Genomic DNA, 22,420 nt, shown 5'->3' on the forward strand with positions numbered 1-22,420 from the left:
CGCCATGATGACTATTCACCTTCCCAATATGTATCAAGGCCAAATCCATCAAGGGTTGGGAGTAGACAGCGAGTTCTGTATGGTGCCTCCGTAAAGAAGCGGTTGAACCCATATATCCGGAGTTCGCCCAAGCTGGAACAGCCAGCTGGAGGAAGCCCAGCCACAAACCCTGGATTCAAGGGCTTTCTACCTATCGCCTGTATTCTTTACGACCTAACAACCTTCAAACGGTAGCTTGCCTTTGCTTGTCCTTGAGGCGCGAGCCGGCGCTTTTATGGTGAGATTTGCCGAGGGCCGGTACTTGATTGGGCGGGAGCTAGCAGAAAATTCGCATGGGCGATCGCGCAATCGTTCTAGACGGCCTAAATAGGAAAAAATATGTCATAGCATCTCCACTTCTCGTCGACGACGCTGCAACGGCGAGAAAGCTCTGCAAAAAGACGACAAGGGCACAGCTCCCTGGCGCAAGCTCGAAAGCAGGAGACAGTGCTTTGCAAAACGCCTAGTCGATGACACCATGGGCTTGGCTGATCCGGCCTGGTCCGGGATGGGCTAAGAAATGCTTAATGTCGTGTCGTCGGTGATCGAGTGTGGACATGGCCATGGCCAGGTGTGCGTGTGGTGTGGGCTCGTGGTCCACCTTGAAGGTGCACTTCTTAAATACCATTGCCGTCTCCAGATTTTTAATCTTGTGCTTCCCCGTCGATATCTTCTTCTCTTGTTCTACGGTGAAAGTGGACAGGAGAGATCTAGTGACATCTCATCATGAGTCGCGTGTTGGAGGATCCGCCAGCCTATGGCGACAACAAGAAGGGCGATGATCAAGTCCCGATGAAGAGTGATGTAGACGACGTCGAAGCTGTCGGTACGGCTTCTCCTCGACCAGACTATGCCTGTTCCTATACATGCTAACCCAAACGGCCCAGGACGACTCGAGCACGCCCGCGAGGCCAAGCGCCAGATCGGCATCCCCACCGCGTCCGGCCTCGTCTTCAACCGCATCATCGGCACGGGCATCTTCGCGACCCCGAGCGCCATCTTCTCCCTCTCGGGCAGCGTCGGCCTCTCCCTCTTCATCTGGGTGGCAGGCATGCTCATCGCCGCCGCCGGCACGGCCGTCTACCTCGAGTTCGGCACGGGCATCCCGCGCAACGGCGGCGAGAAGAACTACCTCGAGTTCGTCTACCGCCGCCCGCGCTTCCTCGCCACGGGCCTGTACACGGGCTATGTCGTCCTGCTCGGCTGGTCCGCGGGCAACTCGGTCATCTTTGGCGAGTACATCCTGCACGCGGCGCAGGTCGAGGTCACGCGCTGGAACCAGAGGGGCGTCGGCCTCGCCTGCATCACCGTCGCCTTCCTCATCCACGGCACGGCGCTGAAGTGGGGCCTGCGCCTGCAGAACCTGCTGGGCGTCATCAAGCTCGTCATCATCTTCCTCATGATCCTGGCCGGCTTCATCGCGCTGGGTGGCCACCTCAAGATCCCCGAGAAGCCCAACAACTTCCACAACGCCTTCGAGGGCACCACCGGCAGCGCCTACGGCGTCGTCACGGCGCTGTACAACGTCATCTGGAGCTACATCGGCTACAGCAACGCCAACTACGCCCTCAGCGAGACCAAAAACCCCGTGCGCACGCTCAAGATCGCCGCGCCTGTTGCCGTGGCCAGCATTGGTGTCATGTACATGCTCGTCAACATCGCTTACTTCGCTGCGGTCCCCAAGGAGGAGATCCTTGCGTCGAAGCGCCTCGTTGCCGCGTCTCTGTTCCGTAATGTCTACGGAAGCGCGGCCGAGCGGGCATTGTCAGTGTTTGTGGCTCTGTCTGCGTTCGGCAACGTCCTGAGTGTCATCTTCTCTCAGGGTCGATTAGTCCAAGAGCTCGGCCGAGAGGGTATCTTACCGTTCTCCCGCTTCTGGGCCAGCAACCGGCCCTTCAACGCGCCTCTCGCTGGCCTCTTTGAGCACTGGCTCATCAGCGTCATTACCATGCTCGCACCGCCTCCTGGCGACGCCTACAACTTTATTCTCAAGTATGACTGTCTCCATCCCTGAAGTCATGCCCTTTGTCTACGTGACTAACTAAGAACCCCCTAACAGCCTCATCTCGTACCCCCTCGCCATCTTCAACTCCCTCGTCGCAGGCGGCCTCGTCTTCCTCTACTTCCACAGGGACACCTGGAACTGGCACCCGCCCATCAAGGCCACCCTGCCCGTCGCCGTCTTTTTCATGCTCAGCAACATCTACCTCGTTGCCGCGCCCTTTGTCCCGCCCGAGGACGGCCAGAACGTCTACGAGACGCTGCCCTACTGGATCCACTGCGTCGTCGGCTTCGGCATCATCTTTGCCGGCGGCGTCTACTGGCTATTCTGGGCCGTCATTCTGCCCAAGATTGGGAGGTATACCCTGGAGCGCGAGACGGTCGTCGACGAGATCGATGGCTGGGAAAGGAATATGTTCTTCAGGAGGCCGTATGCGGCTACCAGTGAGACGCCGGCCCTGTAGCCTATCAATTTGAAGGTATTTCGACGACGCTGGTGCGTCTGTGTGATGGCCTGGCGCAATGAGATAGGAGTTTGATTCAACTCATGATAGATTAATGAATACCAAGGGTCAGTTGAGCCTGGAAATGATTCTGAACACACAAATGCTGTTCTGCAACCCTCTGATCACCGCCCCCCTGAATGGACATACGAAAAGCTAGGGTTCTCCTTATCAAGAAGAGGGCTAACTTGACTAGCAAGCAAAGGCCCCTGTACTACAAGAAGCCGCACGTCGGGGTCAGGTCTTGCCGTTCTCAGGCATTTCGACGCTTCGACGCTCAGCGCTATGGAGCAGGGAGGGGTGATGAAAGCTAAACAGAGGGCGACCTAATGGGAATCCACGAATGGCAAGCAACAGAAATACTCTCTCTGAAGGGAAGAAAGGTGGTGGTGGGCCTGGGAATATCATCAAAATTCCGCACACACTTCCGCTCCTGTGCGGAATCGGCCGCGAGACGAGGGCGTTTGTGGGGAGCTCAGGCGCGTGCCTTGTCGAAACAACAACCCTGCTCCAGCTGACAAGCAAGAAGCGGAGCAGGCAGTCGGAGGGTATGAGTCGGTCTAGGTCCGAAGGCCGACAATGGAGATATGGTAAAGTCGGGGGCAGGCGACTTGACTGGTGCGTACGTATCATGAACAGGCACAGGCTTGATGAGCACGCCAGGAGTCTGCACAATATCACTCACCGACAGATTCGTATTGATCACCAGGGGCCAATCAAGGGCTCGATCTCGCTGTTTCTAGATATTAATATAAAGAGCAGTATTGGCCACCTCTTGCAAAGTCCGCGGACTCCACGTAGCTCCGGCAGTTGATCGACTTGGCAAGGGAGCTCCCGCCACTTTAAATGTTGTGCGGCCGTTGCATGCGTGCACAACGGCCCCGGTTCGGCACCGTGTTCCGTTGATCCACGCGCTAGGGTGAAAAAGAAGCAAGCCACGAGCACTATTCCGTCCTCGGTCTCAGCTCTCAGCTCTCTCGAATCATTCCGCATTGGGAAACCAGATCCAACAGGTATCGTATCTGATTCCCAGAAGGTATCTTCTCGAATTGCTTCAAGTTCAGAAGAGTCACGGAATGGCTTTGATTCGCAGTTGGGAGTCTGACAGTCGTGAAGCCGGCTACACCAGCTTGGCTAGACGAAAGACAATCCTTTCTATGTGTTTAAGGGACTTGCCTCCTTACACTTGTAAAGAAGGACCGTTTAAAACACCGGTGCGTGGCAATCCCCGCTCATTCCCGCTCGTCTGCACGGTCACTTCACTTGTTACAGAGTCGCATCGCTGATCAGTACCCACTGCAGCAGCAACACTACTCCGTACCTCGTAACAGGTGCGCCTTTAATGCAAGTCAAGTGTCCGCATCCAGCAAGATATTGCATAAACCGCACATACCACCGACTCACGGCGCTTGGGCAAGGTCCGACGCCGACGATACTACGCCATGTGTTTAATATTTAAGAGGCTGTCCTGTCCCTTTCTCCTTTAGGACCTCTCCCATGACTCTCATGAACCTTTAATGCTGCAACGAATGTCGACGTAGGATTCGAGACCATGGCTCCGCTATATACCTACAATGTCTTCAGCTCCGTTGGCTCTGCCACGGTGGCAGCTCTCCTCGTGGCTTCGCTGGTATGTCTAGACTCTCGAAACCTCCTTCATGCTGTATGGGCCGGGGGGAAGACTAGCTCTTGGTCACTGACCCATGGTCCGAGGAATAGCTCTACTGCGTCGGCACAGCAGTATACAACGTCTTCTTCCACCCGCTGCGCAACTACCCCGGCCCCAAGCTCTGGGCCATCACCAGAGTCCCCTACACGCGCATGTACCTGTCGGGCCAGTCGCACAAGAAGATCCTGCAGCTGCACCAGCGGTACGGCACCGTCGTGCGGGTCGCCCCGGACACGCTGTCCTACAGCCACCCCAACGCGTTCACCGAGATCCGCGGGCACCGCAAGCACCACCAGGACGAGCACGGCAAGGACCCGATCCACCAGTTCATGAACCTGGACAACATCATCGGCGCCAACCGCGCCGACCACGCCCGCATGCGGCGCGTCATGTCCCACGGCTTCTCGGCGCAGAGCATGCTCGACCAGCAGCCCATCATCAGGTCCTACGTCGACAGGCTGTTCGACAAGCTGCGCGAGAAGGCCGCCGGCGGGGGCGGGCCGGTCAACGTGGTCAACTGGTACAACTACACGACATTCGACGTGATCGGGGACCTCGCCTTCGGCGAGCCGTTCGGCTGCCTCGACACCTTCACCTACCACCCCTGGGTCTCCCTCATCTTCGAGGGCATCAAGGACATGGCCTTCTCGACGAGCATGAAGCGCTACCCGGCGCTCTTCGACGTCCTCATGTGGTTCGTGCCCCGCGAGGTCAAGGCCAAGTTCGCCCAGCACAAGCAGCTGTCGCGGGAGAAGGTGCAGAAGCGGCTGGCCACCAAGGTGAGCCGGCCGGACTTTATAGACACGATGGTCAGGAAGCGAGGTGACTTTGTGAGTCCAGCTCTCCTTCTCGCCACTTGAATAAATGAGAACGCAGAGGAAAGGAAGGGCGAGCACATAGAGCGACTGATCGGCTGCTGACTCCGGAAACTGTACAGCAACTCTCTGAAGATGAAATCGCCGCCAATGCATCTGTATTGATTGTTGCCGGCTCCGAGACGACTGCCACCCTGCTCTCGGCCGCCACTTACTACATACTCGCGAACCCCGACGCGATGGCCAAGCTGACTCGAGAGGTCCGGTCTGCATTTGAGACCGAAGACCAGATCGACCTGGTCAGCGTCCAGAAGCTGGACTACATGCTCGCCGTCCTGGACGAGTCCCTGCGCATGTACCCCCCGGTGCCGGCCAGCGGGCCCCGCAAGATCGCTCCCGGCGGGGACGTCATACTCGGGCAGTTTGTCCCCGGTGGCGTAAGTTCATCTTCTCCCCTTCCCTCGTCTTCATCTTCAGTCTGCAACGGGCAACTACAACAACCGCCCCCTTTCGCTGTTTTGTACACACCATTCTCACCACTGATCGAATCCAGACGGTCGCGGAGATCTGGCAGTGGCCAAACTATCACAGCCCGGAGCACTTCACCCAGCCCGACAGCTTCATCCCCGAGCGGTGGCTCGGCGACCCGCGCTTCGCGAACGACAAGAGGGAGGTCGTCAACCCCTTCTCGGTTGGGCCGCGGAACTGCATCGGCAAGAAGTAAGTCTTTGCGACTCGCTCCCCGGTGACGCGTCAGTGGATGCTAATACGGTGGACCATGCTAGCCTGGCCTATGCCGAGATGCGGCTCATCCTGGCGCGTATGGTGTGGAACTTTGACATGAAGCTCGCTCCCGACAGCGTGGGCTGGGATGAGAAGAGCAGGGTGTACATTCTCTGGCAGAAGGGCCCGCTGAATGTGTACCTCACTCCGAGGAAGGAAGCGTGAAAGGTCCGGTCAGTGTAACTGTCTACTCGACGTGCATGGTGGACATGAGGGAATCTGCTAGTTGATCATGGCATGGTTCAAACTTCACTGGTTCGTAATAGTGTTCGGCCAGGGCCTCGTTTTGAGACAAGACGTTCGACTGAGTTTGTTGTTCGTGGCGTTGGACATGGGGCTGGTTAGGCTAGGTATATATGGTGCTGTCGATTCGTAGGGAAGTAATCGGAACTCGCCGCCAGTTCATATTATCGGTGGAAGTCGAAGAGAGTACACGAAACGGGGTGCGCTGAGGGTTCGTGGGCATGCGTCTGTAGAGGGACAAAAGTTGCCGCACGCTTGGCCCCCTTCTTATTTGACTGCTGGGAAGTCAGCTCTGTTCTTATTAGAGTCGGCCCAACAGTAACTTCGCATCAACACTCCTGATCCTAACCCGCCGAAGGCATCATTCGTATGCGACGGTTAAAGAACAGGATTCAACATAGTCATGCGCCACTTACATGTTAGTTCCAGAGTATGATTGGGCCTGCATGTACTAAACAAGAACCGGCACGTCGACAAAGATATGCAGCTGTTGAAAGGAGAGAAGAGCTCGATGGTTTCCACGTTTCCAGACGTTGTAGTGCACCAAAACCCGTCTGATACCAACTCGGCGAGGCATTTCGAATGAGAAATGGGCGGCTACAATGCGCATGAGCACAGAATGCGGCTCCAAAGACCACACAGTCTGACCCTGTGGCTAGGACCAGCACAAACACCCGCGGGAACAGGTGGGCTTCAGACCCGAGAGGACGGCTCCGTAGGATTCGTCGAGACCCTTCAGCTGCGACTGCGGCTCTGCAAGTAAGGCTCTCACTGCATTCCCGTCGCCTCCCCATCCGCGTGCTCTCCAGGCTAGGTGCCTCGTCCCCAAGCTGATCCCCCGTGTACGGAGTCAGCAAGGTAGACGCAGCCTGTGGGAGGGGGTGGGTGCTCTTCCGGGTTACCGGCATGGACACCTCCATGTGGTCGGGCGGGGGCCATGCAACCGGCACCATGGTCCAGATGGGGCATTCTTATCTGCACTTTGAGTAGGTAGGTTGTGGTATGGGATACAACCTTGTCAAAGAAGCGAAGCTACCATGTACCTGCAGCCAGCGCGCCCCATTTCCTCACTGATTTGTTCTCGTAGGTTTGTTTCTAGCCTTCCCAGAGCAAGCGTCCAAGCTATCGATCCAGAATCGAGAGATCGTATGTTGTTCGTATGTCTTGAAGAACAGTATCCCGATCTCCCAAGCGGACGCAGCATGCTCTCGCATTCACGAGTCCGATATAGGCTCAAAGCTACTAACTAGCCTACGCACCTCTTTCACTCAAGATACGCCTCACATAAATTGAGCTGACAGCATGGGCCTGCAGATGAATGCGCATCAATGTGATGTGGTCTTTTTGATGAAGTGATATTAATTAAAGAGGAGTCACATGTCTGTGTGGGTGGTTAATTCTGACAGACCCCAGACTGAATGTGCCAGGCTCTCGGGGCTTGCTTGATCGGGAGCCGAGTGGAACCCTACATGCATCTTGGGAACCAGACAGCTGGCTGCGAGGGCGAGCCGGACATGTCAGTGTGTGCATCAATGCTGCATGTCGCGAGAAGGGAGAGACGCGGATGATCTGATCGTCCGGTGCGCGGATGGCAAACACAAGCGCCTGGGTCATAAACGCCGAAGCGATAGAGAATGGCAGGGCCGTGGGTGGTGATGTAGCGATGGATGCTACCTCGTGGACTGGGACGTGGAGATTTGAAGGACGAGCTGAACCTTTTTGGGGGCCGGGGACTTGTGTTGTGGCAGCATCGAATTTCCCTAGTACCAGGGTGACATGAGCAAGCGGGAGAGATCCAATTTAGAGTGATGTGACAGGGGTGCAGAAACAGTGCCGAGGGACAGGAGAAGCCTACTGTGATTCCCGAAATCTCACCATTTCTGGGTGTACAAATGGGAGCGAGAACGAGGATTCGCAACTGCTCGTGCGAGTGATGATGAAACAAGTGGCGCGCTGGAGATGGGCAAAGGGGAGAGAGAAGAGAGACAGCACCGCACAGCAGTTCAGCTAAGTAACGTTCCGGTGATACAGCGCCTCGTTTTGGAGGTACCTAGGAGACTTGACCCGTCATCTCACCTCAGCCTCCCGAGTCGAGCCCGGCTGCCATGCCGAGATGGGCTAGAGCCGAGACCTGATGTGCCATCAGATCGTGGGCGTGTGCCGATGGCTGTTAAAACATCGTGGGATGGCCGCAACCTGACCTTTCCTCAGTGAGAGCAGTTAGGTACGGATTAGTGGCTGGTGCACTAGCAACCGTACCTAAGGTAGCGTTGTGGATGATGGCATTTCTCCAGCAACGATAAAAGATCGAGACAGGCGGCGACAGCTTGGATGCCAACAGATAGAAGACAGATACAAGGCATGCGCCTCACGGGTGCGTCTTGTCTTGTAGGCCAAGTATGGGGGAAATGCGGATGGGATGGGAAAAGGAGGGGAGGGGTACAGACAAAAAAGGCGTTATATCGGCGGCTCAGATGATGGGAGGTGCTGGCATAGGCTGGCACTGCTGGGACGAGTCCACTAATATGTCCACCAAAGGGACAGACGCGAGGAGAGAGATAACGTTCCTAGCGCGTCCTTAGCATCTCCGCATTGCTTGATATGGCGCTGGGGGCAAACGGGATTCGCGCCTCCTTTGCATGTTTCCGTCTCCTTCCCATGTCTTGGGATTGTTCGTTTTTCTCGTACTGCTGTCTAGGGTTCTTCCCGCGGTGAATGTCTTGTCTTGCTTGGCCTGTCTTGCCTCCACTGCAAATGCGAGGTCGCGTGGTGTGCCGCAGGTAAGAAAGTCGCTGATGCTCACGCGCGGGTAGGCAGATCTTCTCGTACTGGCTAGCTGCTGGGCGTGCTGGGCGTGCTGGGCTCGCTCTTTTGCTTGTTTGCGGCTCGTGTCTGGCAGGGCTAGTGCACCTCCAAGGGCCACCGGTGATCAGATCTGCCCACTCCCGCGGCCGAAGAGGTCCCGTGTCCAGCCAATCAAGGCCGAGAAAGAATCGCGGATGTGCTTCCCTTCCCATCTCCAGAAGGGGCAAGAGAAGAAAAGAAGGGCAAGACCTGTCCAGTGCTGTCCGTCCTAGCTTTCCCCAATCGCCGCACAGGCAGTCGCCTCGCACCCCCGCATTGGCCGCCTCCCGCTCCCAATCTTGTCTCGCGCCTTCCTTGCGGCGCCCCTATCCCGCATTCGACCTGGTCGCCATGTAACGTCACATAACTCCCGTCAAAATAGAAGTGCCAGCCAGCACCAGCAGAGGCAGTCGCTGTTGGAGCCTGTCGGTCGCGTGAATCCCCCAAAATCTCGCTGCATGCACTGTTCTGCCAAACCCGCCCAAACCCACCGCACTTGTCACCTGCATCCTCGGGACTCGGTGCATCACCACACACAAAACCCAAACCGCCATCACATCGTTGAACTGCACCGTCTCAAGACACCTGCCCTGGGCTACCTAACTATCTCTTCCCCACCCCTAACCCATCTTTTTCGCTATCTCGAACTTCTGGTTCCCACCTGTCCCTCCGACTGCCCGTCCCCCTGGTTGCACGTATCCATGGATGGAGTAATGAGTACCACCACGACTGCGACAAGACCCCTGTGCTCACGTTGAAGGCTGCCCCATCTTGTCCCATCCCTCCAATCCATCCCATTTACTGCACTCCTCCTCCAATCCCAATCCCTGCAGCCGGTGTCGCGGCCACAGCAGACAGGCCCAGAAGCTCGAATTTCCCCAGTTTTCGCCGTTGTGTGGTGGTGTCTGCTTTCCTTGGAGGAGGCCATTGGACGCTCGGAGCAACCTTGCGATAGCAACCAGCACTGCTGCTTGCTCTTTGCTGGCTGCTACCCTGCATCGCGCGCGCCCGGACGACCGTGATCTGGTGATTGGGGTAATTGGGGTGCAGGGAGCAGGACATTTAAAAAAAAACCGAAGGTTACCTACTCCGTCCTGTGGGCAAAGGATCGAAGCCTGCACACACGCATGCACCCGTCCGTCAGATTAATACCACCGCTCCCCGTATCTTTATTTATCTCAAACCTTGAAAAGGGGACGGGATCTACCTCGTCTCGACATTTTTATTTTATTTTATTTCCCACTCCCATTAACCCTTCCCGCCAGACTGGTTCAGCTCCTCTTTCCCAGTGGGACTAAAATAAACCTCAATCGGCGAACCACGCGCGACCACGCGAGCACTTCAATCAACCTTCATCGCCGCGCACAGCACGCACTCCGTCGCCGTCATGTCTGCAAAGGACCCCGTCGCTACCGAGTCGGCGGCCCCGGCCTCCTCGGGCCACCACGACGAGAACTTCGCGCGCGAGACTGAGACTGTCGTCGATCTGCCCAGCGGGTGGAAGTACCGCACCTTCAACGTCTTTGGCCACCGGGTCTGGTACGCCTCGCCCCAGGTCCAGCTTATTATGGTCGCCTTTGTCTGCTTCATGTGCCCCGGCATGTTCAACGCCCTGACCGGCATGGGCGGTGGTGGCAAGGCCGACCACACTCTCGCTGACAACATGGTAAGATTTGGTCTTTTCTTTTGCCTCTCATGACTCGATTGAGATGAGCCGGATTCGAGCGCGACTCGATGATTCCCGCCGTTGTGAAATGAAGTGAGATGAGACGAATATTGGCTGACGTGAAATCTTTTTCTACCCCACAGAACACCGCGCTGTACGCCACGTTCGCCGTCTTTGGCTTCTTTGGTGGCAGCTTCGTCAACAAGCTGGGCGTCAAGTATACCCTGGCCTTTGGCGGCATCGGCTACGGCATTTACGCCATCTCCCTGCTCGTCTCGGTCCACAAGGACGTGGCCGGCTTCAACATCTTCGCCGGCGTCTTCCTCGGCCTGTGCGCCGGCCTGCTGTGGACTGCCCAGGGCACCATCATGGTCTCGTACCCCAACGAAAGCATGAAGGGCCACTTCTTCGCCTGGTTCTGGGCCATTTTCAACATGGGCGCCGTCATCGGCTCTCTCATCCCCCTCGGCCAGAACATCCGCGTCAAGGGCAATGTCACCGTCGGCGACGGCACCTACATCGGCTTCATCTGCCTTATGTTCTTCGGCGCCATCCTCGCCGTGCTCCTCTGCAACGCCGAGGACATCGTCCGCTCCGACGGCACCCGCGTCATTCTCAAGAAGAACCCCACCTGGCAGTCCGAGCTCTACGGCCTCTGGGAGACGCTGCGCTTCGAGCCCTTCGTCATCCTGCTCTTCCCCATGTTCTTCTCCTCCAACTGGTTCTACGTCTACCAGTTCAACGCCATGAACGGCTCCTACTTCGCCACCCGCACCAAGTCGCTCAACTCGCTGCTCTACTGGACCATGCAGATTCTCGCCGCCTGGCTCTTCGGCTACCTGCTCGATCTCGAGAGCGTCCGCCGCACCGTCCGCGCCAAGGTCCTCTACGTCACCCTCTTCGTCCTGACCTTTGCCATCTGGGGCGGCGGCTACGTCTTTGAGGAGAAGTACACCCGCGAGAGCATCGCCCTCGACAGCTTCGTCCCCATGGACTGGACCACCCCGGGCTACGTCGGCCCCATGTTCCTGTACATGTTCTACGGCTTCTACGATGCCGCCTGGCAGGCCGCCATCTACTGGTACGTTTTCCCTTCCGCTGCACCCAGCAAAGCTACATCGTTTTCTGACATTGTCCAAATGAATAGGTACATTGGCTCCCTGTCCAACTCGGGCCGTCGCTCAGCCAACTTTGTCGGCTTTTACAAGGGCGTCCAGTCCATCGGTGCCGCCATCGTCAACAACCTCGACGCTCGCAAGCTGTCCTTCAAGGCCGAGTTCATCAGCAACTGGGCCCTGCTCGGCGCCGCCCTCGTCTGCGCCGCCCCCGTCATCTTCCTCAAGATCCGCGACACCGTCCCCACCGAGACCGACCTGCAGAACACGGGCGAGACCCTCGAGGACGTCCTGCCCGAGGGCCACCGCGAGAAGGCCCTCGCGGCATAGAAAGCTCCCATCGAGACTCGGTTGTGTCTTTGGAGGAGTTTTATTGCTTATTGCGCGCGCGCGTGTCGTCTTTTGTTTATCGCAGAGGCCTCTTTTCTGTGCATGCATGCATAATGAAAGATTGGAATGGAGTCTACGTGTGATGATGTGAGAGCTGAGAGATGAGAGGGGGAGGTGTCGGCGAATCCATGAGTGGGCATCCACTGTCTACGGACCTTGGAAATCGGTGTTTTTAAAATCTCTCTTTTTTAATCAACCTAAGATGTCGACATGTTGCATCACTAAAACTATGCCTTGTAGTGAAGAGTAGTCTGAAATAATTTCATATTCTTCTAGGAGTCATGATTATAACCTGGCATACTTGGTGACGATGTCTCGGCATGCATTGCGAGTCGAGTTTCTTGGCACACTGCTTCTGCGTGGGTAAGCTTACTGTGTAATCTTCAAGGTCCAATTAGTGTTGCACTGCATCCTCTCCGGGTGCAGGCCATTGGATCCGGATCCTTACTCCCTGATGACCCCATCCCCGCTTGGGCCGGAGATGGACGGCGGAGGGCGGAGCAAGCAAGTATCCTCCACCGTTTGTGTACCTACCCCAACTGCTTCGACAGAATATCCGGGGCCACATCCGCATGCCGGAGCAGCAGCAAATACGAGGTGATGAGGCTGCCGCTGGAGTTCGGTGTTCGGGGGATCTCCATCATTTTGGCTGTGTTGCGGAATGGGAGCTCGAAAGCTACGCTCAGCATAGACAAGGATACTACTGAGTTGATCATTTATGACAAGGAGTTGAAGAGATACACCGCGTGAAAGGAATACGGCAGTCCCAGATAACAACATTACGTAGGCTCAAGTTATCAAGCTCCCGAATCCTCGCTACACTAATTAATATGTATTCAAAAAGAAAACTAAACACACAATTCGCTAGGGACGAGATTTGCCCGTTTCAACCCAACACCAGCGCTGTGTCCGCGACTGACACGACAGAACATTTCCTTCCGATCCTTCTAGTCACCCTGAAACAGGAAATCATGGCGGTGTCCCGTACACAGTCTGACAGTAGCTCCAGCATCGGCGACAACGTAGATTCATATTATTCTTCACGTCGATAACAACACCCGGGAAGCCACACCTTCCGCACGAAGGGGTCAGACTCAGCCGCCCGACCGCCACGGCGAGCCTTGTAGCGATCGCTTCCGCATCGTAGACCTTTGATTCCAGCCTTTCAATCTGGGATAGGCGTTCCACGGCTTCAGTGTGGCGTCGCTCTCTCTCCTGTTGGCAGGTGCGGCGTTCCGCCTCCAGAAGTTCCATCGCCTCTGAGACGTCGTCCTCGTGGACGGTGACCACGTCTCTCAAGATCTGCAGTCCGAGACCCGATACGAAGCCGTTGGGGCCGTCGAGCTGGCCGGTCTTGACCACGAGACCAATATTCACGGCCATTGCCCGCCCAAGCATGTCGATCAGCGCCTGGTCATAAGTGGCCTGTATCGACATGATGGTGAGTGCAACCAGGTAACGGACCACGTTGCGGGTGTGGTCGCAGAGAATGGTGTCGACCTTGGTGTTTGCTAGATTGACCAGCCCGCTGACACCAAAGTGGGCGGCGATGCCATTGACGCGGATGTGCAAGAGCACATCTTGAGCATGTTGACTCATCTCGGCGGCCTTGTCGGACGCGATGGAGGTGCCTTGGGCTCGAGAAGGCTGCTCACCTCCCTTTCTAGGCTCCGAGGCCGTATGCGTAGAGGTCGAGCGAGTCTTGGGAGTTTTGGGAGTCTCGGGAGTATTGGGACTCGTGGAAGGCGTGGGAACCGATCGGCTTGTGGAGGCCGACGGAGTCATCGGGTCCGTACCCTCATGCGTAGTTGCAGCAACCTGAGCCGGGCTTTGCGCCTCCGCCAAGCTTTCAACCAGAGGCCTAACAGTGTACTCTTCGCCGTAGAGATAACTGACGAGCTTGTCGACGGCGACCTGCTCAAACTTATCCATCCGAATGACGCGGGTCCATGCCTCCTGGTGCACAGTCTGGTCAGCGGAGCGGTGGAGAACCTGCAAGTTCTTAACGCCAGTTCAGAGAAGAAGAACACGACATGCCTCGGTCCCGGCTACCAACATCCGTTGGATGACGGGCGAGTGCGCGACCACAACGCTCTCGTGGACGTGCCATTCCTTGCCTCGGCAGGAAAACGCCAAGTTGCTGGCCCTTCTGAGAAGGCGCGAATACCTCTGCGCGCTGACCTCCCCGGACGTCGCCATTGTGATTGTCTGAGCTTGTCGGTTGTGAGGTGAGTGATATCAAGGAGGGGTAGATACATAGGTATGCAATGGTAAGCCGGTACTGAAGTTGTGAGAAAAGGGTGTTGAGTGCAGAAGACGCACTCGGTGATGAATGAAGTGGTCCGTCACATTTAGCTACCTATACGTTATTGGAAGGCACAAGCATGACTTGGGTGAACGGCATCTTGCAGTGGCCGCGGCTTCCAAACTTGGGTACTGAGATAGCCCAAGTCTCTAGGAAATGAGATAGTCTATCACGGACTCTGATTCTGAATGTGAGGAAGCGACAATCACTCGTCAAGACACGGCAGCTGTAAATTATGTCGGGTCTGCATTCTGTCTCCTTACTCTACAAAACCTGATGCTTCCAAAAATTGAGAACAAGTGTGCCCCCTTTGTCATCTCCATCGTAAAATCAACGTTGTCATGCAACCAGTCGTCTCCAGGTGCCCTGCCTCGCCGCACGTCAGAGCAGGACCTTCAAAAGGTAGCTCAAGCCCGGAACGCCCGCCAGCCAGTCTTCTCTAATATGTAAAAGTCAGGGTCCTCCTCGCAGGGCAAGCGGTTGCGTCGCAGAGACGCCACATGATGACGGGCCGCAACTGTGGACCTTGTTCGCGGAGGACCTGAATCAATGGATGCTCCGTATCGAGTAGCTGCCAGTACATCGTGCTGTTGCGTATCTTCATCCTCTCGCTCCCGCTCAGCGTCTTGAAAACTCCCGATTCAGCACGTGTCAAGTTGTTGTCCTCTAAGTATCTGAGCACACGAGACCAAAGATAGCCTCCTTTAGCCTTGTCAAGAGCAATGTGGGCAGAGGCGGCCCACATGTGAAGTTTGGCGTCCCAGTGCTCTTGGTATTCATCGCTCGGCATCCCCTGAGTCTCCAGCTGGACAAGCCTTTGCAGCTTGGCAGTGTCTCCGAGGTCGACAAAGATACTGTGCTCTTCGCCCGTCAAGCCGAAAAGGCCCGTCTTGGTGGCCTGTGCGTATGGTCCGTGGACAAATTCGATGAGGATACGGACGAAGATCTGCTCTCGCATACCCGGCTGCTGGTCAGGTGGCATAAGGGCGTCGATGTCGAGCTGGTGTGTACCTGTATCATCCTTTTCGCAAGCGAGCCAGGATATTGGCTCGGTGGAATGCAGCTGCCTGGTTCGCTCGGTCCTATACAGGCTGGTGTATGGATAATTGCCAGTCCAGCGCTGGATTTCTTGGAACATGTCGTATTTGGGATTTATCCAAATGTAGTGAGAGCCCCCTCTGTTGATAATATGCATGTGGCCTCCTTCCTGGACAACGACCTTGCGAGACTCGCTACAGACACGGGTGATGACTGGGGCTCGTAGGCTGCGGTATGCCATACTTATTTGCTCGCGCCTGAAGATCCCGACATAGTTGTTGACGGACCCAAGCCAAGCAATGTCGATAATCCGTCGGGGGATGCAAAACTTCCAGATAATGATTCGGACCTCGTTTGGAAGCTGCGGGAAGCAGGTGAAAGAAGTGCAAGGAGATCCCTCTGGGCTCTGTCCCAGGGGTTGGCGGTCTTCTCGGTCTGTCGGGCCGGCATCGGTGTGTCGCGCAATACCTTCGTCTTCAGCGGACGCCATCTTGAAGGATATTCGTTCGGTGACGATGGAGATATTGGTATCGTGTGAAATTGCTGTTTACCGAGGTCGGGAAGGCCAGAAATGTCTTGCTAGACGGTCGGTAGGGATGTGTCAACGAATGTCTCAGAGATAAATGGTGCTTCTGAGGCGATATTTATATGACAAAACCCGACCTCCAAGTTACCTACTTCACGCACTTCCTAGGTCAGTAGGGCTCTTGAGTCAGTTGGATGAACTGGACTTTTGAGTGACGAGCTCAAGTCTGTGAATCACATCAGTTTCAACGCCTTTTCAAGGAAGGACGTCAACGGACAAACTTCAGATGAGAGACGAATGTCTGATGAGTATGGGTATCAAAAGTCCGAGTCCTGATCTCAACCTTATTGCCAGGGTTACCTGCAACCGTGATGTATCACAGGCTAGAACTGCGCAGTCAAGGTCTACGATTTGGTTACCTTGATCTCGAGGTATCTAGGGCTTGATGCCAGCATTCACGAGATAGGGTAAATATATGTTATGCGAGATCGCCCCTTGCATGCTTGTCCCTCCGCATTTTGTTTGTTATGTTCTAGACGAGAGTCCTCTAAACTGTCTTACGACTGTAGCTAGCTAGGTTCATGTAGCTTTGCAAAATTTACTTGGCCATGACACTTTCAACCTTCTCAATGTGTTCCTTCTCCTGTCCTCCTTCGCTCCCTATCTCACTCTCCTCGTCCTTGAAACAGGGGTGAAGCTTTGGGTGAGCAGGATTGGACAGGTCTAGCGTGCCGAGCGTCTGTCCGGCCTCCGTGACCGGAACACCACTAGCCCCGCACGACCAGGTCCCACGCCCGACAGCCTCGTGGGCAAGGCGCTGCAACTGCAAGACCTCGTTCGCCGCCCATTCGACGTGCGTGTACAGCCTGTTGTTGTCGCCTTCTTTCTTCCAGCGCCGGCGCAGCAAGAAGTGAATGGCGGGACTGAGGATGATCGAGAGCAGGATGATCACGCCACCCAAAAAGAAGATGACGCAGAGACCAAACACGCTGAAGGACATGTACTCTGTTGTGCGAATTTTCTACCAAGCAAGTGTCCAGTTAGTATTGATACAGATTTAAGAAGGTATGGTCCTCGTGTATCTTACCTGGCTGTGGCAGAGTTTTTTCTCCACGTCCGTCTGAGGACTATGCATCATCGACTGGAGCCTCGCGTCCCGTGCTCCCGTCGCGCCGTAGATGAATCTCGCCTGCAGATAGGCCATGGAAGTGGCATGCCAGTGCTGTACATCGAGTTGCCACTGGTTGTCCGGGATAGGGCCTTGGATCCCAGACGACAGCGCCGAGCGAGCAGTCAGCATTTGAATACCCAGAGCTGCAAGTGCATTGCCTGTGGTGGTTAAGTCTCCGAGTACGCTGTTGACCATCCACTGCACCCTTTGCTTTGAGTCGCTGTCCTGCTGGTATGGTATCGAAGCCATTTCGGAGATATCGTACCAGCCCAGCTCAGGCGTACAGTGGTTCGGGGTACCCTCTAGATCACTGAAGCAGAACTGATGAGCCTCAGTGCAAGCAAGGGGTGAACCAGGCTCGTCATGCTTGTAAAGATCCAAGTTGCCGTGCCACAGTCCGTCCTGGGTCATCGTTTCCCAAAACTGCGTGGCGCGGTACCAGGGGTCCTTGGTCTCGCCAGCAAATAAGATGCCGGTCGTGCCGAGAAAGAAGAGATACACATCGCCTTTTTCTGTTGTCAGCTCTTCGATTGGCACAAAGCTCGAAACATTGACATCAATGGACCCGTTGATATAGATTGCCATGTCCACACTGGAGCGAATGTGTTAGCAAAAGACGCTACTGGAATAGGAGAAATAAAATGCTCACTTCGGTACGTAATCAGCAAAGATGTTGTCGGCCACGCTTCGGTCTACATAGACGTCATTGGAGAACTGTGCCGTGTAGTTGTGATCGTCTGGAGAAGTCGAATTCTTCCCGTACTGATATCTAGTGTATGACCTTTCACTAGATGTATTGAACTGTGTCTTGTAACCCTCGGTTACTAGCGGTGCACATTGTATCTTCCTACGATATTGGAATCGCTCCTGCACTGGGGCATTCAACCCAAAGTCGTCATGGCTGTCCAGGTATCCAGTGTCAATGACAAGGTTGTTGTGCGGGTCCACGCAGATGGTCTTGTCATAGGGGCAAGTCGCATTCGCGTCTACTACAGCTGGTGGCAAACTCCTTTTCACAAAGATGCTGCAGCTCAGCGTGCCACTTTCGCTTCCGCTCTGCGCCCCGTCTAGGCCATAGCACTGGCGTGCGTAGTTCTCGGCCGACGAAAGGTCTCTGGACTCGGAGGGGATGTAGACCTGCTCGTAGAGGTCAAAGTCCATGCCCCCGGCAATGGTTCCGTTCTCGTCCGGAACGTAGTCCATGTAGCCGCACCTGTCGCCTTGGAGAAGGACTGAGCTCCCTTGCGCAATAGCGACCCTCGAGGAGTATCCGCTCGCTAAGGTGAACCCCACGGTGCAAGCCACTGCTAGCAGCAACAGGGGCAAGAGGCGGATCATCAAGCTGGAAGCTTTTGCTTGGCGCCAGGCCTTTCCCATCCCTAGAAGCGTGAACAAGCCTTGCTCTGCCGCAGGAGTATTGCGGAGAAATGCCTGCCGTTGATGGTGGAGAGCATCCCGGGGTAGATGGGTAGAATAGGCAGAGTGCAAAGCGAGGCACAGAAGCCGCCACAATCGAGTGCCGACCAGGGCTACGAAGAAAGCGAGGAACGCAATGAGCAGACTGCCATCCGAGCGCGAGAGTGTCAGGGTCGCCCCAAAGACACTCCCGTGGGAGTAGTCGACCCAGAACCCTGTATACACGGTGTAGGGGCTGGTAGCATTGCTCATTGTGTTTGAACGAGATATAAGGCCGTCAACGGCATACAATCAACAGATTCAGGTGAAGAAGAATTGTTTGCTGTACCCAGGAAGCCTCTATACCGTGCTGGATAGACCCGGATGAACTGAGCGCTTTTATCCCCGTCGTGAGTCTGCAATCGACCACTCCACCGATTGATAATCGCGCCCCCGAAAAGTCGCCCGAGGACTTCCCGTTCCGCCCCTGCAGACATCGTTAACCATTATAGAGTTGCCTGATTCTGAAACCGTGCTATGCAGCTGGTGATATAGCTGCTAAAATAGAAAACATCGACCATCTTTGCCCTACCGGTAATATATGTCCCGCGGATGCATGCTTGTGGCACGGCAGTCATTGGCTGGTGCCAAGCTACTATCTTCCCCAACGTTGCAGTCTCCTTGTCGCTTGCGACTCTAGGCTTACCCAGCCCCCATTTGCGGGCTTACCCTCCATCAACTCCTCATGTCAGCAGTTCGATCAACGGCCCAGCTTTAATCTATCTAGTACCGAGCGAAGAATAAGGGTATCACGACATCATGGCCCCCTCTGGGGCCCGGTGGAAATGCTTCCTATTGGCTGGCAGACAAGCGTGCACTGCCACAAGTCGTGAGAACGTCATGGCGCACTGCTGGCGACTTACCCGGACGCCCAAGAGCGTCAACCGTCCTGTTCCTTGGAAGAATCTGCCTCTGGATATATGTTCAGACTATTTCTGGGTCAACTTTTCAGCTGGGAGTTACGTACAACAGAAATGACACCTCTGAGGAAAACGCCTCACGGACAGAATGAACGTTCCCTATACTTGGAACACTAGACTTTTAGGAGCAAGTAGAGTCCCTGATATAATGTGCTTGGTTCTATAACTCAAGTTCCCTTCCTCCCATTGGCCAATGGCTCTCGATTGTATCAGTAAGAGCTCAGGCTTCGGCCAGCTCAGGCAGGCTCAGGGTCGGCTTAGACAGGCTCAGGGTTGGCTAAGACCGTATCAGCCCATCTGCACGAGGAAGGAAATTGCTAAGAGGAACTTTCAGGTGTGACACAAGCGAGGGATGTCATGTGACACTATCCCACTATTGACTGCAGTATTCAGGCTTGCTCAGAATTTGAGCAGGTTCTTTTCCTCTGTGAGGCTGAGCTGGAGCCTAAATTGCTGCCCAAATCAACCAACTCGCTCAACGTTTCAACCTCGCAGTATTTGTAGGTCAAACGCATCGTCCTGACGACCCAAACATCGCGCACAATAACCTGCAGGATTGTCGCAAGATATACACAAGATGGCTTCGACATACAGCCCGAGCATGGCCCGCACCGATTCAAAACCCGTACGACCAGCGCCATACTATAATTACCGCTCGCTACCTGTCGGCAGTATTCGTCTTGTCAGGGTTGAAGCCCGCTCAACAACTAGGCAGCATCGAGTTTTCGGCTTGGATAACCATATTCGCATCTCGATGCACGAGTACCAGCTAGCGTCCTGCCCTCGATTCACAGCATTGTCTTACACCTGGGGGGAGCCTTTCCTGCCTAAGCAAGACGAGGTTGCCCAGATATTCACGGGAGAAGCACGCTGCTACCCAATCAACTGCGGAGGGAAGATCATTCTCTGTACCCGCAATCTCCGAGATGCCCTACGCAGGATTCAGTACTTCCAGCAAAATCGGACATGGCTATTAGAAAAGAGCTTGAAAGGCTCTAAACTGGCAGCATTGCCAGACCCAGAGCTCTTTTGGATCGATGCACTCTGTATTGACCAGGACGACCTACAAGAGCGCGCAGCACAAGTACGCCTCATGGGCTTGATCTACCGGACCGCCGAAAGCTGTCTGGTCTGGCTTGGAGAAGATGGCGTAGCGGCACAAAAGGCAATTCAAGCTGCTTCACTTTTGACTCCAGAATTGGATCTGGTAGCTCAAAGAGGGGCATTCGACACAGGTGCCATGCGCTCGATCCGCGAAAAGTTCCGGTGCTTGAGCCAGCCGTCTCGTTTTGCCCTAACCGAGCTCCTCTCTCGTCGATGGCTGTCTAGAGTATGGATCGTCCAGGAGGCCATCCTGGCCCGCGAGGTCTTCACAGTATCCGGACAGCTGGTGTTCGACTTCACGATCCTCCTCGACCTTGGCCGTATGTTCATACTCATTGGTCAATACGGGGGTCTGTTGAATGGTTTTGCCCCAAGCGACGACATGCAAAGGACAAAATGCATTATGTACGCTCCGATAACCCTGTCTCTCATCTGGAAGGCACGCATGAACTTAGCAGGTCAAACGACGCTCGACGGGGCAGTCAAGCCAGAGTTCCAGTACATTGCGAATCTTGTCCGCACTCAAGAGGCCATGGATGACCGAGATAAGATATACGGCATACTGGAAATAGCTGAAGAGCTAAGATTAAACTCAAAATCCATGGATGTTGACTACAGCTTGCCTGTCGAGCGTGTTTACGTCGACGCAACAATAGTTATTGGTAGGGCACGGAACGATCTATCATTCCTATCTCAGGTTGACGATCATGGCGGTCGAAAATATCCCCAGCTTCCATCCTGGTGCCCAGATTACAGTCAGACAGAACACACTGCTCAACTAGATGACCACTCTCAAATGAAGCACCTCGGTCTGATGGTAGATATGAGTACCTTCTGGGACTTGGAAGAGAGACCAAATATTGAATATATCGGCAACAAACATCTTGTTGTTGATGGTTTCTGCTGCGATACAGTTGCCCATTCTGTGGGCAACTCACCTCAGCCAAGCCTTATCCTGCAGCTGGCTCTTCGCATCCGTCGTAGCCCGGAAAGAACACGGGTGGAGAGCTTATGGAGAGGCATCATCAGGGATTTTGTCGACGATAGTATCCCACCAACAGTTTTTGGGCTATTCTTCCCCTGTACCTTGATTGAACTTCTTGCCACGTTCATCTGGCCCGATTGTACGGACGATCCGTCGACACGTCAAGAACGATTTGAGGCCGAGTACAAAAGTCTGATGGCCATTTGTTCTACCCTGAAAGAGGAAGAGCCTTTGTGCGAGCCATTCCTTCCCGACTTAGAACGGGCTCGGGATACTGTCAGTGTCTACATGGACTCGGATTCACCACCCACGGATGACACGATGGACTCTTTTAGAGAGGCGCTTTTTTCAAACGAAATCGCACTAATCACTGCTCGTGCTGAGAAGTTTGGGCTTCATAAACAACTGAAAGAGTTGATCCCATCAATATCTGAAATGAGCATTGGCCAAACCAATTTGGAAATCGCAGGTTTTCTGTCAAATGTATGGCTGGGAAAGTCTATTCGGGCATCTAACTATTACCACTATGTGACAACCAAGTTTCAAAGGTTCGGAATGAGTCATTGCTCGGTCCTGGAAGGAGATGAGATCTGGATTCTACACGGCTTTCATTCGCCTACCATCTTGCGGCCTGTCCCGAACGGAAGATATAGATTCATCGGCGAGACCTATATCCAGGACTTTGTATGTGATGTGGGAGATATGGGACAGTGTAAAACTCGAATCCACATCGAGTGATACATCAGGTACTCATATAGTGTGATAGGGCTTAGGGCCTTCTAGCTAGTTGATCAATTAAGCACTCTTTATCCCTATTTATTCTCTTCTAGAGGGCTTCCCACCTCCTT

The 22,420-nt window shown here is 54.8% G+C and overlaps 7 protein-coding genes across 7 annotated transcripts; 4 read left to right on the forward strand and 3 right to left on the reverse strand.

Moving 5' to 3' along the window:
* Positions 1-765: 765 nt before the first annotated feature.
* On the forward strand, positions 766-2,504 carry E0L32_012128 (uncharacterized protein; the record flags this gene model as incomplete). Its single annotated transcript, XM_031134934.1, has 3 exons — positions 766-865; positions 927-2,031; positions 2,099-2,504. 3 exons carry the CDS (start codon positions 766-768, stop codon positions 2,502-2,504), a joined length of 1,611 nt encoding a protein of 536 aa, XP_030999276.1.
* Positions 2,505-4,095: 1,591 nt separating this feature from the next.
* Positions 4,096-5,975, forward strand: E0L32_012129 (uncharacterized protein; the record flags this gene model as incomplete). Its single annotated transcript, XM_031134936.1, has 5 exons — positions 4,096-4,173; positions 4,263-5,042; positions 5,150-5,464; positions 5,581-5,747; positions 5,813-5,975. The coding sequence occupies 5 exons, from the start codon at positions 4,096-4,098 to the stop codon at positions 5,973-5,975; spliced, it is 1,503 nt and encodes a 500-aa protein (XP_030999277.1).
* A 4,309-nt stretch (positions 5,976-10,284) lies between these two features.
* Positions 10,285-12,008, forward strand: E0L32_012130 (uncharacterized protein; the record flags this gene model as incomplete). The annotated part of the gene is made up of 2 exons (XM_031134937.1): positions 10,285-10,563; positions 10,707-12,008. 2 exons carry the CDS (start codon positions 10,285-10,287, stop codon positions 12,006-12,008), a joined length of 1,581 nt encoding a protein of 526 aa, XP_030999278.1.
* Positions 12,009-13,037: 1,029 nt separating this feature from the next.
* On the reverse strand, positions 13,038-14,267 carry E0L32_012131 (uncharacterized protein; the record flags this gene model as incomplete). The annotated part of the gene is made up of 2 exons (XM_031134938.1): positions 13,038-14,060; positions 14,250-14,267. 2 exons carry the CDS (start codon positions 14,265-14,267, stop codon positions 13,038-13,040), a joined length of 1,041 nt encoding a protein of 346 aa, XP_030999279.1.
* A 545-nt stretch (positions 14,268-14,812) lies between these two features.
* On the reverse strand, positions 14,813-15,901 carry E0L32_012132 (uncharacterized protein; the record flags this gene model as incomplete). The annotated part of the gene is made up of 1 exon (XM_031134939.1): positions 14,813-15,901. The coding sequence occupies one exon, from the start codon at positions 15,899-15,901 to the stop codon at positions 14,813-14,815; it is 1,089 nt and encodes a 362-aa protein (XP_030999280.1).
* Positions 15,902-16,535: 634 nt separating this feature from the next.
* On the reverse strand, positions 16,536-18,776 carry E0L32_012133 (uncharacterized protein; the record flags this gene model as incomplete). Its single annotated transcript, XM_031134940.1, has 3 exons — positions 16,536-16,958; positions 17,025-17,700; positions 17,758-18,776. 3 exons carry the CDS (start codon positions 18,774-18,776, stop codon positions 16,536-16,538), a joined length of 2,118 nt encoding a protein of 705 aa, XP_030999281.1.
* A 1,284-nt stretch (positions 18,777-20,060) lies between these two features.
* Positions 20,061-22,310, forward strand: E0L32_012134 (uncharacterized protein; the record flags this gene model as incomplete). The annotated part of the gene is made up of 1 exon (XM_031134941.1): positions 20,061-22,310. One exon carries the CDS (start codon positions 20,061-20,063, stop codon positions 22,308-22,310), a length of 2,250 nt encoding a protein of 749 aa, XP_030999282.1.
* Between the last annotated feature and the right edge of the window lie 110 nt (positions 22,311-22,420).

Source organism: Thyridium curvatum (genome assembly GCF_004353045.1).
Source record: "Thyridium curvatum strain D216 chromosome Unknown NODE_138_length_53537_cov_75.874349, whole genome shotgun sequence".
NCBI lineage: Eukaryota > Fungi > Ascomycota > Sordariomycetes > Thyridiales > Thyridiaceae > Thyridium > Thyridium curvatum.